The sequence below is a fragment of the Falco rusticolus genome, chromosome Z (genome assembly GCF_015220075.1).
Source record: "Falco rusticolus isolate bFalRus1 chromosome Z, bFalRus1.pri, whole genome shotgun sequence".
NCBI classification, from domain to species: Eukaryota; Metazoa; Chordata; class Aves; order Falconiformes; family Falconidae; genus Falco; species Falco rusticolus.
This window is the reverse complement of record NC_051210.1, coordinates 70630983-70650181: the sequence shown is the minus strand read 5'-3', so window position 1 is coordinate 70650181 and position 19199 is coordinate 70630983. Positions and strand designations below refer to the sequence as shown.

Genomic DNA, 19199 nt, shown 5'->3' with positions numbered 1-19199 from the left:
GTTAGTGGCTTGGTTTAAAGAACATCCTCATCAGGTTACATTCAAATTAGTGATTTAGCAATGAAGCAGCTGGATGATAACACCTTTGACAATGCCAAGTAGATTTTTAAGGTTTCCAAAACCATTAGAGATGTGGTAGATATGCCCATTTTGTTTGGAAATGCATTTAATTATATGGAATATAACTTAAAAAGTGTTCCATGTATATTCAGTACTGTAGTATAGGAAGACTATGGTAGTGAGCCTTAGAATTTTTATTTCTTGTAATGACTGTTTGTGAATTGGAAGTTAAATAAGGCACTCACAAACTGTTGCAGAAAATATTATCTAGAAGAAAGTATAAAATGTATGCGACTAATGCTACATTCATAAATTCAAAAGCAGGAGGAAAGTTAGAGGTACATAAAGTAACTAATTTTTTTTGCTTCAAAGAAACCAGATGTTTGTGTGCATGTACGCAAGTAAGCACATAGAATAAGGAACTGATAGTTTGATACCTGGTCCTGAGATAAAATATATTTTAAATTTTTTTTTTATTATTTCCTCTATCAGTTACAGAGATTTTAGCTCTATATCTCAATTTTCACCTGTGTAAAATATAATACTTTTGCTTCCACACAAACCTGGTTTAACCAGTATTTTATATACTCTGTGTACTATAGAGTTATTGCTTCAATACCTACATTGAAATACCAGGCAGATTATCTAAAAATTTGTTCTCAAGAGTTGCATGAAGTAAAAATGAAGCAGAATTGCATTTATGAAAATCAAATTATGCAGGAGGATTTGTGTATCTACCTTACTTGTCCTCACATAATTCATATTTTATTTCTTATTTCAACCATAGTAATTCAGCTGTTTCAAATAATGAGGCTTAGGAATTACATGTCAATTATAGGTGACTTTTCTTTCTCCTGTCTCTGGAACAGCATGAGTTCCCATCCTTTGGCATAGGAGCATGGTATCTTGCAGAAGAGGGAGCACTGGGGTTGTACAGGGGTAAAGTTCTGTTGCTTTTGTGAAAGTCTCCCCTAATTAGTCAAAATTACGTGTCTTTGGAAAAATCACCTCTGGGGACTTGTTCTTTATATGAGTGCTTTCATCAAGAAATTGCTGCTGTCTCGCTTGTGTACGTAATTTGCACTGCACTGGCATAGCAGTTTGCTTTTCATCTTGACATGTGTAAAGGTGTGAAGTCTACTCCAGATATGTGAGGATGACTTTTCCTGGACTAACTTACCTATTTATAAATGTATATGCAGTGCAGAGCTGATTAAGAGAGCACAGCAAATGAGCAGGCCTGGTTGAGAGGAGTTTGAGTGATGACTGTGCTAACCCTTGCTGAAAGCTGTATGTTTACAAAAGGGTTAGTAAAGCTATTTTTGTCTTTATAAACTATGTATGTTTATATTAATATTTTTCTGAAGTTTTTCTTGATTAAAATGTTAGCTGCTCCAATAAAAAAATACAGACAGTTGTAAGAGATTGCACTTGGAGGGTTTTATAACTGGTATTTTTACTGCGTAACTTCATTTTTAAAGGGTTTGTACACTTTCAGGTAGATTATATTAAGAACTAAAAATTTAAAACAGAAGAAAAACTTGGTGCGATGCAAGGAAAATGGGGGACCAAAGCATGCTAAATTGTGCCAGTTATTTTTCCTCATTTATTTAAGCAAGTCTTGCTATTATATTACACGTGGCTCTCTGGAAGTGAGTATGGCATGCGCTTTGTCCCTAGACTCTAAGGAATGGTTTTAATTTTAAAATCCAGATGTATTTATGCACATAGACAGGAACAAAACTCTACTGTCCACATAGCATGGTTGAAGTGAAATTGATTAATAAGTGTTTTTTACACTGCACCTCATATAAACAAAAACTTTTTCTGAAGGCTCGGTGTTCAGTTAAGCATTGTGCTTTGATCTTCCAATTTTGTTTTGGGGTTCTGCACGTATATGGAGTCTCATATATTGATTCCAAGACTAGATCAGTTTGTTTTTCTGAAATAACTTCAGAATTTAATGTCATCTACAGCTTCCAAGTTTATTCCATATGGAATAGGGGAGGCTCATTCTGTTTGTCAGTGTAAGACAGAGAAACTCGCACAGTAGAATCTGAGTTATACACCCAGTGGTGATGGATCAAGAATTAAGAATTTTAGTTCCTTCACAGTCATTTGAACTACACATATATGCACATGTATCTGGTCTGTGTATAAATGCAGTGATTTTAGTAAGCATGTGAAGTTGTTCATGGTGTTTATGTGCAAACAGTAGATGTGACATGAAAATGTACTTTTTATTTTTCTCCATTTGGAAATGGAAGTGTTCTTGTAAATTTAGTTTACAACTTAAATTGATTTCACCAAAGCCTGAAAGTGTCTGTTAAACTTACAGTTCTCACATGGACTTCTCTGCAGCTACTGTACATACTTTCAAACAAGGTGGTTCAGCTTTTTCAGTGGTAGGAACTGGATGGTAACTTAGGAATGCCTATCATGGGCTGTGTAAAATCAGCAGTAGCTTTTGGATTTAAACGGCTGGTTGTAGCTATGTGCAAGAGGAGATTTTAACATCTCATGCACTTCTAAAATCTCTATTACCTTTCCACAAAATTGAGGGTGCCAGGAGTGATGAAATTTGGTGGTCCCAGTCTGAATTTGGCCCTTTACACTTCTGACCCATTTACATCTGTTTATTGATGGCTCTCTTGCTTCAAGAGAAAACACATTTGGATTTTAAATGTAAAAGTATATAAAAATTAAAAACTATTTCAGAAATTACTTATTTTTATAAGAGCTTCCTCAGTGCCTTTTGTTCTGTTTGGAAGGAACTAAACATACAAAGTGTCCTGAACATGCTTTTCACTGAGAGCTTCCAGTTGAGTAGAAGCTGGCAAATGCTGCTATTTCAAGAAGGGTAAAAAGGAAGACCCTGGTAATTACAGGCCTGTCAGTCTCACTTCAGTGCCTGGTAAAAATATGGGGAAGGTTATTTTGGGTGTTACTTGAGAGACAACACAGTCATTGGTCATAACCAGCACGGGTTCATGAGAGGGAAGTCCTGTTTGTTTCCTTTTATGACAAGGCTGACCAAGAAAAGCCAGTAAATGTGGAGGGTTTTTTATTTTTATCAAAGCTTTTGATACTTCCTTTCACAGCAACCTTCTGGACAAAATGCCCAGCACACAGCTAGGCAAGTCCATAATGTGTTGGGTGAGCCATTGGCTGGTGGGTTGGGCTCTAAGAGTTACAATAAATGGGTTACATCAGGCCGGTGGCCAGTCATCAGTGGGGTTCCCTGGAGATCATTTTTAGGGCCAGCGCTCTTTAACATTTTTATAAGTGATCTTGATGCAGGAATCAAATGTGCCTTAAGTAATTTTGCCAATGATTCTAAACTGGGAGGAGATGTGGACTCCTTGGAGGGTGTGCAGGCCTGACAGATATGGATAGATCAGGGAGCTTGACATTCACCAACCAGCTTTATGCTGGTTATATATGAAATTTAACAAGAGCAAGCGCCAGATTCTCCAGCTGGGAGAGGGAAATCCTGGTTATGCATACAGCTTGGGGGATGAGAAGCTGGAGAGCAGACCCGTGGAAAGGGATCTGGGGTCTGGGCTGATGGCACTCTGCGCTGCACTGGTGTGGCCCCACGGCAAGCGCTGCGTGCGGTTTGGGCGCCCCGGTGTCCGAAGGACATGGAGCTGCTCGGGTGTGCCCAGAGGAGGGTGAACCGAGATGGCAAAATGCCTCCCGGGCAAAAGGCATCGGAGGAGCGGCTGAGGGCACCCGGCTGGGTCAGCGGGGAGAAGGCTGAGGGGGGCCTCATGGCAGCTGCGCCTCCCCAGGGCCGGCGGCGGAGGGGGAGCCGGGATCCCTCTCTGGCAGCAGCGGCCGGCACCGGGGGGTTCAGACTGCACGTTAGGAAAAGGGTCTTCACTGGCAGGTGGCCGCCCGCCGGGGAAAGTGGTCGCGGCACCAGGCCTGTCAGAGCTCAAGGAGCGCCCGCGCAGCGCTCGGTCACACGGCTTAGCTTCAGGCGCTCCTGCGAGGAGCGGGGGCTTGGACTTGATGATCCTGTTTCCTACTCGAAATATTCTGTGATTCTAATGAAACAAAAATTATTAATTTTGCTGATTCCCCAGGTAAAAAAGGAAGGCTAGAGCTGGGCATTTACACACATTTAAAGAGTAGCAGCATTATTGAGGAGACATCCGTGAGTTCTAGCTGGAAAAGAGTTGAGAATTTCCCTACTAATTGATTGACCTGTGTAGGAGCGCTTTCAGCTGTGAGTTAAACCTTGATTACTGTGGAGTATCTGAATAGGTGTGGGAATAGGTGCTTGTGAACTACTTGTGAATGCAGAAGGGAGTGGAGAAGTAAGACATGCTGTTTACAACATGTAGGAGCAATGGACGTGAGTTGCCCCCATTTGAGCTTCTGCAGTTTTGCCAGTATCCATCTCCCAGTAGCTCATGAAGTCAGTGATATTGATGCTATTTGTCTTTATTGTGATTTTGGACTTAGTTCTAGTTTTACTAGCTTTTGAGCAGTTTTATGTTGGTTCATAGAATTTTACATGTAAGTAGTGTGTGTCTCTGCCAAGAATACTCATATGCTCAAAATGCATTTTAAAGCACCCTTTCAAGTTATCTGGAGTAACAGAATAATTTGTTGAAGAGGATACCTGAAGGTCATCTTTTTCGATTGCCTGCTTAGTGCAAGGCTGACTTAGATCAGGTTGCTCAAGTAACAGCAGGCTGTGCAGTGAACTAAAAGGTGGATTTCTGAGCAGACTGAAATTCCAGGGCTTAAAGACCAGAGCACTACAAAGTAATGTGCTCAGACTGGAGATGCTTGATTTTTTTATTGCATTGGTTTATGAAACAAGTCACTTCTCTGGTCTTTTTTATTTCAAAGGAAAAACAGATTGTTAAAAATATTTCCTTAGTTGTTTGTGTCCTGCCTTTACTGTATTTAAATCTACAAATTTTTCAACTCCAGGAAAACAATATTTTCCCGTGTGGAGAACATAACCGATAAGGGAGCATAAATCCCTTAGTTTTCATATTCAGAAATAGTGGAATTGAATACTACTTTGTCCACTAACCTTTTGCTTTAGACTTTTAACCTTAGACAAAAGTCAGAGAGGAATATAGGAGCTTCTTCAGTAGCAGCAATATTATGATGTGAGCAGACCATAGTGACAAGTATGTAAAAAAATTATTCTCTGCGTGGTTATCTAGACAGATACAGGACTGCGTCAGGACTCTTTGGAGACCTCAGGCTAAGAACTGTATTTGTTCTTTCCAAAACATGCTTCCTCTGTGAAGTTTTGGGGGAGAAGTGTCTTACACTTTGATGTGTATTCCAGAAAATACGATAAATACATACATTTGTATGTACTTACACTTCATGCGCTGCAGTTTAGCTTGGTATTTATAAGCCTTTCATAAGTTTTTTTAATGGAGATTGTACTACAACATAACAAATTTTGTTTCTTAGTTCAGAAATGCAAAGTAAAGCTCACTTTTAAAAATTTCTGTAAACCAAAGTGCGTAGTTAAAATGTACAGCTGAATCAAACTTTGAATTATTTAGAATAAATTTTAAAATCAAAATACATTTAAGATTTACAATTTTCTCTCTTATGTTACTTATGTGTGTTAGATTGTTTTTGATAGCTAATGGAACTGCAGAAAAATAGCTGTAAGTGAGATTTGAGAAGGCAGCAAAAATGGTTAAAACTAATTGTCATGCATATAGGATCAGCTGAGGTGTTGCTTCACAGAACTTTTAATTGCTTGACTACAGTTTAATTCCAGTTGATTTTTCACTGGTTTAATGGAAAGTTCTGCTGAGTGTTAGTTCCAATCTAAGTTATTTATTGGAGCGTAGAAGAATGAGATCCAAATGAGCCTTAACTATTTTATACCCATGACTAATAAGCTTTTTAGAAAGGATCCTGTTTTCTTAGTGATTTACTCTTCCTGCTTTTGCAGTATCATGCAAGGCTGCTTTTGAGTTATTTCAGTTCATGCAGGTGACAGTAACTTGAACTGTTGAGATGTCCTTTACCAGAAGTCTTCCCCTTTGATCTTAATCAGATGTACCCCACAGGGAGGTTGATTACATCCTACTCTTATCTTTACTAAGTTGGAGGTGAGGTCTCAGTTGGTTGCCTTCCCACACCATTTGGAAAATGACACAAAATTGCACCTCCTTTTATTGTCACAGCTTTCAGAAGTAAATCACATAAATATTTGTAATTGACTTAATGTTCTGTATAGAAATAATAATATTAAAGTTAGATGTGCTGGAATGGTATATGAAGGACTTCTTGTGTGCAAAGTGCTACATAGTCTCAGGAAAATACCACTGATTGTTTTTTTTTAAATAGCACACATTGACATAGACTTCAAACTATTACTAATTCAAAAGCATATTGACTTTTCACAGAACTCAATATGCTTCATTAAAGGTGGACAGTTCTCGAACCTACTCTATAAATGGTTTTCAAAAGACTTGCTTTAGATACTTTGCTGATTTGAACTGGAGAAATAATTTGCTTTGCAGACATCCATGACTGCCAACATAATGACTGATGCAAAGAAAAACAACCTCTTTCTTCAGTCAGATTTGTATATGAAGACTTCATCCACAAGAAACAAAGCAAATTAGCTGTCAGTGCCACTGAAAAAGCAATTCAAAACTACTGTGCTTTATTTTCTCTTAATGCAGTTTCATTGCCCAAATGCTTATTACTAATGCAGTCAAATATATTCAGTAGTTGAGAGAAATATAGAAGGAAATACTTTAATATTTAAGGGAATACTGAGGGAGAAAGGCCTGTCGGGATTTGGGCACGGTGCGCATGTGTTTTGCCTATGGAAAAAAGGTTTGGGTTTTTTTCCATAGGCCTACATTGGCCTGTGGAAGAGGTTTTGTCAGATAGACTGAATCCATTGTAACTACTTTGACTTAAACGTCAGAAGTTCTTCAGGGAAGAAACCATTGCAACCACACGTTTAAAACACCTGAATTATTTTTTATTAACCTATGAGGCCTGAAACTGCCCTTTTCAGTACAGTATATGCGTTTAATTTGAGGACTATTCTGTTAGTCTGAAGAGGCCTTTTTCTGTATCACTCTTTTGGGCATCTAAACAGTGTTCTGGGCTATGTTTGTGGGTTTTTGTTGTTATTTTGTGGGGATTTTTTAATGCCTCTGTGATTTGCCTTCCCATTTATTTTCTGTAGAATTTTAATGTATTTATGATAGTGCTCAGTGCAGTACATTTTCCTCTCAATAATATCTGAAGCTTTACTTAACATTATTTTCTTTGTATGTAATTTATTCTTGTGCATCGGTTCTTGAGGCTGTTTGGTTTGGTGGGAGGGTTTTGTTTGCCCCCCCCCGCCCCCTTCCCTCCACCTCTCTTACTCTTTCTGGTTGTATGGACTCACTTTTTTTAGATTTATTCTGTTTTTCTGTGTTCTGAGCAGCACTGAATGTAACATGTATGTGGAATCTTACTCCTCCTTCCTTAGAAGTATGCACTTTTACTAGCATAATAATTGTGTGCCTGCATACCCTTCATTACTGCTTTCTGTCCAGCAGTTAGCTTTTTCGGTCTTCCGTAATTAATATGTTTTTCACTTCCACATTCCTTCTTGTATGTTCATTCCAATAATACTACCTTTCCTATCTCTTCTTCTGAGGTTGTAAGATTCCTCCCACAAAGCCTTCTGCTTTACTTATGTTCAGACGATTTAGTTTTGATGTGAGGAAAATTCTGAGCATTAGTAACTACACTGGAACTTTCCAATAACTGTTAATGGAAAAGACATATACCAATGTTGTTGGTTTGGGGTTTTGTAGCAAAATTTTCTGTCATTTACTTTACTTTTGTTGTTCTACCTTTCTGTATATGACTTATATTTTCATATGTTATACTGTCTTCCACGATAATGATTACATTCCAAGTAGATTGCTGGTATCCTCATTCATTAGTAAACATGATCTATTATATGTAGTGTGTTTTTTAGCTGGTTTTAATTATGTAAGAACACTTGATTTACAGATAATTAATTATTTCAAGACCTATACATTTAGCAAAACAAATTATATATAAAAACCCAAATGTATTCTTTAGATATGATAAGAGCAAGTGTAGTTTTAAGTTCGAGGGTCTTTTTGAAAATCTGAAGAAGGCATACATAAAAATCTTACTAAAAAGACAAAAATGTCCTGTAAAACTTTTAGGTCTCAGGTGAAACGCTGGTTTGAATTAAAGCATTCAGAATCTTTGAAGTTAAAGACTGGAGAAAGTAAGGTATTTATCTGAATCTTGCATTGGGCAGTATAGTTCGGTGGGAATTCACAAGAGGAAAAAAATTCTAGAGCAGAATCTTGGAATTTCTTTTATGATCCATTTTGAAATCTTCCCATTTGTGTGTCTGGATGCTCTTTCTTGTGCTTTGAGTTAACAGCTGTTGTTGATAGTTGATAAATGTCAACTTTTACAATCTATGATTATTTTTTTTCCTGTGTTCTATTTTGTCATTTATCCTCTGCCAGTGTGATGTGCAGAATATGTCTGCTATAATCTTTGACTTTGAGAATGATGGGATTTTCAAGTTTGTCATTTTGATCAGCTGATTTGGAAGTACTTTGGGGGAATTTTTCAGATTTTGAAAGAATTAACAATGCACTGAAAAAAACCTTGTGCAAAATTCCACAGAATACTTTTTTCCCATCACTTTGTACAGGCCCTTAGAACGGAATAGCTGAAATAGATTGTGTAAGTCATGTGCAAGATCATGTACGAGATCTGCTTATTTAAAAGAATTATTGAAGAAACAGCCTTTTCACATTAGGTTGCTTTTTATATTAGTTGTGTTTCCATCTCTGCTTATATTCTCCATGAGTACTCTTGCTGTAATGCAGAAACTGAAGCAAGGAAAAGATGCATAGATGATCCCCTTGTTCATCACTGCATGGTCAAGGGCCTAACTAATTGTACATATTGAAGAGATTATTTTTTACTATTGATAACGTTGAGGAAGGAAGGGTCTGGATGGCTGGATGTCTTAAGCAAATATTTCTAAATCTGGGTTCTGCTTGGATGGTATGTGTCAGTACTGAATTGGTAAGGTTTGTAGTATGTTGATTAGCAGCTTATTTCTAGAAAGTTTGTTGCTACTTTCAAGTTCTTAATCCTTTTGAAGAGTGCCTTTGTGTATGGTTAGCCTGATCAGTAGTTTAATCTGAGTAAACAAAAATTACTTGGTCTGGAAAGCCTTGTGAGCTTTGCATTTCAGTACAAATAGACTTCTTATGCCATGAATAAGAAGTTTTGTTGTCAAGTATGCTAATGTAATGTAAAGACAAGTCTTTACAACTGTCATTTTAACCTGAAAGGCGTTATATAGACATATTGGTGGGTGACTTTTTATGTCTGAATGCATCTGTTTGGCCAGTTCCTCAGCCAGAAGTGATTGTATGTCATAACTTGCTAGCATTTGCTGCTGCTGCTGCTGTGTTTCTGTCATGAACATGCTACAAAGCTTACTTGAAAGCAGTCATGCCAAATCTGGCATGACATTATCGCTGTTATATTTTGTTCCTTGCTTTTATTCTTCTTACTCAGTCAGTCTCTTTCCATCTGTATCTTTTCCCTGACCTCCATTAAGAGTTCTGGTTCCTTAACCCAGTTAATACTCCTTCTTAGTTCTTTTCTGTCTTCTTTTCTAATTTAGTTTTTCTCCATGTTGTGGATATTGGCCAGCAGCAGGATTTTTACTTAGTAATTCAGAAAGTGTCCATGCTCTGTCAGACATGCTTATGTGTCATTTCAGTTTTGGGTTGGTTGCTCTTTTAATACATTTGGACTGGATAACAGGTGTAGTTCCGTGCCCGAATCTATTCCGTGCTCCCTTCCCCCCAGTAATTATAACTCAGCTGTAATTACCCAAATGGTGGTAATTTCTTCTATTGAAAAATGGCTATCAATTTCATTTGGAAATGTGGAAAAATACTGTTGCAGAGTTGCTTCAACCCATTTGCTTCATACCACATAAAAATGAATTTTGATGTTTTTGTTTCTTACTCTGGTAAAATGTTTTATCTGTTAAAGTTTTTGTTAGTTTTTTACATTTAGGGATTATTTAAGTAACAAAGAAGCTGAAGAATTGTGAATTACTAACTTGTATCTATTTTTGGCATTCCTTCCATAGTTATAATTTTACTTATGTTGGACGTGTCTTTTTATGTATTCTGGTTTAAATTATTTTAACTCTGTTCAGATGCTGGGAGTAGGTAGCTTATTTAGAAGTTTTTCTGCCAAACAAATATGGAAAGTTGCTCTGCATTTCTCCATCTGTTTGTGTGTACAATTTTTTTCAGTATCTGGCAGGTGATTCAACCTTCATTTGGACCCATGTGCTCAAAAGAAGAAGCCTATAACTTCTGCTGGAAGGGGGCAAAGAGAATATAGTAATGAAAGTTTTGTTGCTGACATAGTCTTGTACCCCCATATGCACGGAGTGCATCTCTAAGAGAACTTTTCGGCTTTTTCTTATGAATCCTCTTTACATATTCTGCTTTAGATAATTTTTGTCCATATTATACAAGCATCTTAATTTCATTCCTGTGTAGGTATGGTTGTTTAATCTCATAAAAAAGGATGAAAAAATCTTACTTTAAGTTCGGTTGATTTTTTTATAAAGAGGCTTAATTTAATGCTTTTAAAAATGTGTTTTCTATTGCTGATAAGATGACTTGGAATTCTGTGCTCTGACAATAAATTCCATTGCAGCAGTATTTTTACAATTTTAAAGTATGTTACAGCTTTCCAAGGTAGCCTTTTTGGGCAACCTTATATTAGAAAGGTAGGCATTATATAATGTATTACAAAGATAAGCTTTATAGTAGAATTACTAGATATTAAGCCTGGTCTGTACTTTTGGCATTAATTTATGCTGTTGCTTTTTTGTGTTTTAAGTGTGATAAGAATAGACTTAATTATTAAGAGTAGACTTAATGTATTTATTCTATATTGAATGCCAGTAACATTCAGTATTGTGCAAGAGAGTTTTACAGCCAAGTAGAAACAGGAGATGGGACAGGCAGAGGAGCTTAGTGGAATCTGACAGGTCAGGTTTTTAATGTTTGGATTTTTTCACTCCTTGAATTTCAGCAGGTTGTATTAGAATAGTATCAGAATGGACAGTGGCTTGCTGAATCAAGACTTTGAGAAATTTTCTGTGCTTGCAGACTGGGAAATGCAGCTACATAAATACCTCTAATAATTTGTGTAATACAGCAGCATTATCAATAGTAAATTTTATTTAAAATTTTGACTTAGCAATAACATCATAAGGACATTGGAAAAAAGGGGAGAAAAAAAGAAAAAACATTTGTGGTGGAAAAAACCCAAAAACGCCCCCCACCCCCCAGTCGCAGTAATTAAATTAGTTGTTGTTATGCGTCATTTACTTCAGTGGTCAGGAAAATATCCACATTACCTTTCCAAAAGAACATTCCCATCCTTTTCTAAGTTGCTTTGAATTGCTCTTGGCAAATATAAGTACTTTACAAAATCTGTTTTGCAGATGTGCAATTCACCATTTAAGAAGTTTAAATTTAAACTTTTGTATGTGGAGCCTTTTTTGTGGAAGTTTTCTTTGAAAATAAATTTATGAAAGAGAAGTTAAAAATATTTATGTGGCTGTGTGTATCATTCAGTACATTAAAATCTGATGTGATGAAAGAATGACATTGTATGTTGTAGGGACAGTTTAAAAAAAATCCCTATGTGTTGTTCTTACTAAACAAACTTTAAGCATAGTTTCTTTTCAGGTGGAGAAGTGCTGCATTCAGGAAATGTTTTCCTTTTGTTTTCAGTGGAGTTCAAAAATATCTTGGTTATACCTATCAACAGATAATTACTAGTATTATATTTCTGCTAAATGCTGCAGCATAATGTGTAAAACAGTGTTATTCATTCACCCCACAATTAGTTAGGCCTACGGAGATACTCTTAGTCAGAGGCTTTTTTGACAAAAATGAATCTTCTGGAATTGATCTGATTGATCCAGGGGTTAATTTTTTTGTTTCAACACGAACAACACTAGATTGGACCAGATAGGTTAGGAATTGAAAATGGGACTTGTGTAATGCAGTTCAATTATTTTTTGTAACGTCTGAGGAGGAGGAAGAATCATTAAATGGTACAAAATTCTCTGTAGAAAACCGGAAGCATAATTCCAAATTATGCTCTCAGAGTTCATTGTGATTGTACATTGAGGTCAGTAGCAGAAGCGGAGAGAAAATACAAAAGCAGCCTTAGTTAGCATTTGTTGCCGTATTGCCAGTTTAAAGATATATTCCTGTTGGTAGAATGTTTGGGTTTTGTGCTTCCTTTCTTGTTTACCCCTTTCCTTCTGACTAGAATGTGAGGAGTTAAAAAAAAAAAATTATATATATGTGTATATATATATATATATATATATATAAAAAAAAGTTTTAGGTGTTGTGAGGGAAAGTGCCTGGAAAAAGGCCTCAATTAAGTTTTGAGTGTAAACAGCAAAGACAATGGGTGGAGGGTGTGTGTGTGTGTGGGAAGCATCGAAGTGCCTGCTGGAAGAAAAGACAAGATGTTTGTGTGGTTATTGATGGAGCATGGAGTGCAGAAGGGGAATGTCAGAACAAATTAGTCTGTGTCATACTCGGTGTGATGAAGGCCCTTAGGACAGGGTAGTGAAAGTATCTGTCTGAGGTCCTTCAGTGAAGGTACAGAACACACATAGTTTCTAGATGACTCCTAGTGTTTTGCTTGGTGGTGATTCAGTCAGAAACCACGGGCCGACTGATTCATGTGGTAAACTGAAATTTTGTCCATGGTATTATGAGATGTGTTTGCAATATGGTGTCCATTTTTTAATGAAAAATTGAAATGTCCCCATAAAGAATAAAAACATTTAAAAGATCTGAGGTGAAAGAAGAGATTCAAGACCTCAGTCATAGCTTAAGACTTAAGGGCTGTCTGGGGATGATTAGTCAGATGGTAAGTAAATATAGAGATTCTTATAAAATATTTAGTAGAAAAGTTTTTCAGTTAGATCCAATAGAGCAAGACAAACAGCAAACTACATTTAGTTAGGACATTAAGAAACATTGAGGGGATGTTAAGCACAGTATAGGTTATGTGGGCATTTTTATCAGGGCTTGTAATTCATGTGAGGAGTGGGCCAACGGCAGCAGAAGCAGCAGCTCAAGAAACTTGGATTTTTCACCTGGCCTGCTAAACTAGAGTTGATTTAGGGCTTTTATTTAAAAAAATGTTACTTCCTCTCTGCAGTTGAAAGGTAAAATGAATAAGAAGGTTTGAACATGCTATAGTGTTGTGACGTAATGGTTTTGACAGGATATTGAGCCCTAAGAAGAGGTGACTGAAGACTTCAAAAAGTTTTTATTGTGCCAGCGAAATGAAAGAAGTAGGGTGATGAAGGATTCTCAGAGATTGTTTTTGGAATTGCAGCTGAGATGCTTGAGGCATCTTAGATAAAAAGGCAAACAGGGGGGACACAGGCTTTAAACCTTCCATGGCACTTAGCCATGTTACTAAGTACACCGTCTGAGAAGTGTGTATGCCAAGGCAGTCACGGGAAACTTGCGCTGTAGGAGAGGAAGCAGGAGACGGCTGTCGCAAAAGGAGGAAGAGAAGCTGGAGGCACAGTTGATTCAAATAAGAATCTGGAAGGATTTAATATTATGGGGGGAAAGGACTGAAAAAAACCCTCAAAATTTGACTAAATATCAGAATGGGAGCAAGTGTCAATATGTCTGTAGAAAGGTAGGAGACTGAGATGGTTATAGACAGCGTATGGACAGGAAAAGGGGAATCTCTGAGTCACATAATGGTTAAGGATGGAAGTAACCTCTGAAGATCGTCTAATCCAACCATCCTGTTCAAAGAAGGATCACCTAGGCACCTAGCACATGGCCATTTCCAGACAGGTTTTGAGTAACTGAGAAGGGCAACTCCATAACCTCACTGGGCAACCTGTTCCATAAAGCAGCATGGTTTTATTTACGTGACTGTAGAAAATGCATCATAATCTAATGTTTCATTTAAAATGAGAAAAGAACCAAACCCCCCAACAAAAACCCAAACCAGCCATCAGAAACACCTGAATGTTTTATGCTAGAGCTTGAAATAGAGCAGTGAAGTGATGTGATGCCTTACAGATCAGAGATGTGAAGATTTTTAAAAATGAGACTGATTTTTTTTTTTACTTTATTTTGGACAGCTGGTGATTCATTCAGTTACTGATTTTGCATTACTATCATTAAATGTCTGATTAAATAACTCCTATGAGCTATTTCCAGCTCATTTTCTTGTGTGTTTTATCTTAGAATTATATATGTATGTCAGCTCTGTAGCCTGTCTGGTCTTGTAGCTCTGATGGAAGTTCCTAATGTTGTGCTCTGGTGTCTTGTCTTGTTCTGGAAAAATGGCAGCCGTTGTAAAAGAGGTATTTGCTTTGCTAGAGGCTAGTGAATTACATGCTGTTGGATCATAGGCAATGTTTGTATAGTCTAAACAAATGAGGTTGTCTTGAGAACTTAGCGGTTTTTTTCTTTCCAAATTAATGATCATCCTTCCTTTGCCAAATCCTGAAACTCTTTTCTGCATTAGATGCCAAAAGAGTTTTGAATTTTATCTGGAAAGTACTAGCAACACTATTAAAATCGGACAGAAAACATTTGTATCTAAGACAGTTTAAAGAGCTCCACCTGTATCTCAGTGTTTTAGTTCTCTCTCTTTGGATGTTTTTGTGTCTCTAAAGAACATTGAAGAGCCAGGCAGATATTTTTTTTCCATTAAAAAGAAAAAGGAGGAATTTCTTTTGCTAAATAGTGGGAAAAACTCAACTTGAAAAAACAGTATTACATAAGTGAGCTTTTTGTGAAGGAACACTTTTACAACAGAACTCCTAGGACCTTCAGGATTACTGAAAGAGAGGTACAATAATGCAATTAATTCTTCAGACTTTATTTTAAAAAGGCACTTCAAAGAATAATAGCTAGTCTGCAATACTGCCAGTTACAGAGCAGGTTTGTCTGTTGTGATGTCAGAACAATTAAGACAGTCCTGCTGTGTTAAGATATTTTATAATGTTCATGCCTGTTTCTGAAGTATTCATTCTTGTAAGGATGGAATACTTCATCTTCTGATTCCAGTGACAGTGGAGACTATGGAGTACCTGCATATTAACCTCGGTTGTTTGTTAGTTGTAAATAATTTTAGGTATTTACAAGAGCTTGGGAAGACAGATTTTTATTTTTTTAATTTATTTTTTAACCTTCACACATACTAGTGAATATGATGAGTCTTACTTGGAAAGTTACCATGTTAGTTGCATGACTGCCATTCGATACCTTAAAGGCTATTTTGCCTTTACAACTTCATTTGAACAATATTATGTGCCATTTGTGCTGAAAAAGGTGTTTGAATGTGTCATAAGAAAAATTGTTTTACATGTATTAACTTTATCTAAAACAACTCTTTATTTAAACTTTTTTCCAGAACTGTGAGGACATGGGATGTTAACAATGAAAAAAAGCACAAAAACGTATTTAAACCACGATCAGTTCAAGGTAAACGGGTGATCCCTACAACTTGCACGTACAGCAGAGATGGTAAACTTATTGCAGCTGGCTGTCAAGATGGCTCCATCCAGATCTGGGATAGGAATATGAGTGTAAGTCAAGTATCTGATAACAATATATGCTTCTAATAGATCAAGCGCTGAATGCTGAAGCTGATAAAATCAGTTTGTTACTTCTATATATTTTTACACACACCACACCCCCTCCGCGCAAACTAAATAACTCATAGGCAAAATTTAATATTTTTTCTGCCTCTCTACAACTGATCATTCAGCGTGCTGCTAATTCAGTTCAAAACACTGAGGAAATTCTTAGATGTTGTTGTTTGGTTTTTTTTTTAAAAAAGTTGGCCACATACCTGTATTTAGAATATTGTTCATTTAGGATGTGGTGCTTGTGAAAAATTTGTAATTGCTGGTTGGTTCTTATGTAATTAAAAAATGTATGCTTCCATATTTCATTTGACATATTGAATACATTAAGCAGTAAGTCATGAAACTTCATACTGAAATCAGTTATTCATCCAGATAATAAGCAGAGGAGAGCATCCAAGTGGGGTGAGGATGAAGTGTAATGCTACACATTAAATGCCAAATGATGTTACATTGTCCCACGGGATCGAAACTAATCTGAGGGCAGAGTTGAAAAAATTATCTATGCAGTGTCGGTCAGGAAAGGAGGCAGTAAATGGGGAACTATTTAACTTTTTGAAAATTATGGAATATACCTCTTAATTTCTTTGTTCATGTTGAACCTAAAGTGAATTTCTAACTAGTATGATCCTGACAAAGAATATGTGCAATTCTGGCTACTACTTTATAATTTGAAGTTACAGCAATCAGGGCTCCCTATTGCTTAGTAGTAGTTACCTCTTTACAAAAGAGTCCAATGCCAAGAGTTTGCAATGTTTGAGTGTCAAAGTTCACCAGGCAAAGCTTTACTCTTTTAAAATTAATCATCCTAAGAATATACGAGTTGTCTTTTCTTTATTGCCCATCTTTACACAAAGAATTGTATTGGCCCAATCCTTTCACTTTCGTGCTTCAATGGGATAAGTACTTATGGCGTGCATAGGAGAAGATGAGGTTAGGGTCAATTCTTTTGGAAACTAAAGTGAGATTACAGAGGAAATGGGAGGGGTGTGGGGCAGGGCGGAAGGGTCCTTTGAGTCAAGCTGACATCATAAATCTTTGAAAGCTGTACAATTCCAATAGGATAGCTTTGGGGAAATAATACTGAACTAATACAAGTTACGTTAGTCTGTTCAACCTCATCAAAACATTTGATTTTAAAAAGGAAAACAGGCAATTTAGGGAACTTTTCATGAAGATTGAATAAAATTTTATTGCTGGAGGCAAGAGGAAATCTATAGATATAAAAGGAGAAGAAAGCCTGTTGATCATATTGAAAGTACAGCCTGTATTTTGGGATTGTCATCTATTTTTATTTCTGTTTTTATTTCCACTATAAACTCAGTAAAACTTCCTAATGGCATGAAGCATGAGAATTCATCCGAAGTGTAAACTTATTCTAACAGAATAATAAATTTTTCAGAGGCTGGCTTTCATCACCTGTGTATGTTGTTTATTTTAACATATACAGTATTGAAATATTAAGCTTTCTGGTGTAGTTTCAACAATAGTGCTCTTGGTAGTCTGCTTTTTCATGTGCTTTTCCTTTTGAAGTTTTGTATGTCTATAAGATGACATATTGCAATGCTGATTGAATGCAGTTTAAGGCGATTATGAGTAATTTAAAGATATGTCCTGTGCATCTTACGCAGTTTCCAACTCATGACCCCTGTATAACAACACAAGACTAAAGTGATTTCCTGGTGGAAATGAAGTTGGTAGTGTCCTTGAATTTGCAATTTTAAAGCCTGAAGAATTTTTGTCTTTGCTTTTGTTGGTGTCATTAAGAAATACACATGATTTTTGTGTAAAGGAGCAGTGCAAATCGTTTTTAGTGGCATTTTTATTTAAAACTGCTGCTACCCTTAGGCAATCTCTGTGTATAGTTAAAACCAGGCATTTCAAAAGGTATCTTGATGAAATAATTTAAAAAAGAAAAAGCCTTCATCTTGCATTTGGAGGTTGAGGAGGGATAAGAACAAAAAATTAAAAAAGGAACATGTGTTCAAAGTAGGATTTAGAAAGGGGAGGGTGGGCTTGACACGTGCATGGGAATCATGAAGGCATATACTGGCCTGACAGGATGCAGAGATGCTTGCCAAGGTGAACAAAAAAATGCTAAGTCATGACAAAGCAGTGCAGTTCTGGGGATATGATCTGTAGGTGACACAGGAAGATGGGTAAAGCTGTGGAGAATCAAGATGTGAGGGTAAAGCTGCCTAAAGAAATATACAGTAGTTATATTAACTTCCGATTTGTGAACAAGAAATTTTTTAATTCCCATCCAGCAAGTATTATTTGACTTCGTTGAAACAAGCATAGATCTATATACACAGGTTTTGCTGTACTACAGTACACCTCTGTTTCAAGTCAAAATAAAGAGAGCATTTGTGGTTAACTGTAGAAGGCCGTATTGCATCTGTAACAAAAATCACTACTGCTAGAAAGCAGAAAATGTTGCTGTAATTTCTTATGCTTGATCAGTTAGGAATGATTCTGGCATCATTATTTTACACAATGAATTTGGCACATATGCAGCAGGAAGGAGGACTGATTCAGGAAGGTGTTTGAAGTTAACTGTAACTTAGTTGACTGCCAGAGCTGATCCAATAAGGGCCTGTTTTGACTGTGTGAATTCGTATTTGCATTTAAGCAATAATATAAATGACATTTCAACCCTGTTGAATGCCTGTACTGCTGTTCCTGCATGTGATGGTAACGGCACAAAGCCAGTGGCTCACACTACGTACTACTGTAGTCCCTGTTATCCGGGTGTCTGTGAAGGCTTTTAGACACATTTATGTTTGACAGTAAAAATCCCTGTCAAACCCATCCCACTTCACAGAGGGGGAAGTTTCTCTTTGCTTCAGTGGTAATGTAAAGCCCCTGCTATCCTGCAGGAGAAGGGTTATGAACACAGCAGTACCAAGTGCAGAAGTGGGTACCGCGATAGGAAAGAGGGTCTGGTAATGCCCTTTCCTAGAGCAAAAGGGGCACTTGCCAGACAGAGGCTGCCATGCAGGTAGGAAGCCACTCTTTGGGGGTTCACTAAGACTGTACCACTTCACAAGGTGGCAGAAGCTCCCTGACGAAGCTCCCATGTCCCTATAGCCACAGTTTCTTACTGCTGATTATAGTTTTATTATTCTCTGCTCCATATGACTTGCTAACTTTACACCTGGCATAAGTATGATTCTTACAGTGTCTGTCAAAGGACAAACAAGTTGAAAATCAACTTGTGTGGTGATGTCCCGATCACCACTGTGGTGTCACTTGTTTGCTGCCTGTTAGTGTAGGACTTGGTCCACAATGGTGTGACTTAATAATTCTTTGAGAATTTTTTTTTATTCAAAGGGAAACAAGATATTTTCTATGCCATGTTTTG

The 19199-nt window shown here is 37.0% G+C and overlaps 1 protein-coding gene across 1 annotated transcript in view; it reads left to right on the top strand.

Moving 5' to 3' along the window:
* WDR70 (WD repeat domain 70) overlaps window positions 1-19199 on the top strand; it is a 131056-nt gene that overhangs the window by 55597 nt on the left and 56260 nt on the right. Inside the window, exon 10 of the mRNA XM_037373954.1 lies at window positions 15601-15775. Coding sequence (XP_037229851.1) covers window positions 15601-15775 — 175 coding nt within the window. The remainder of the gene's footprint in view (window positions 1-15600; window positions 15776-19199) is intronic.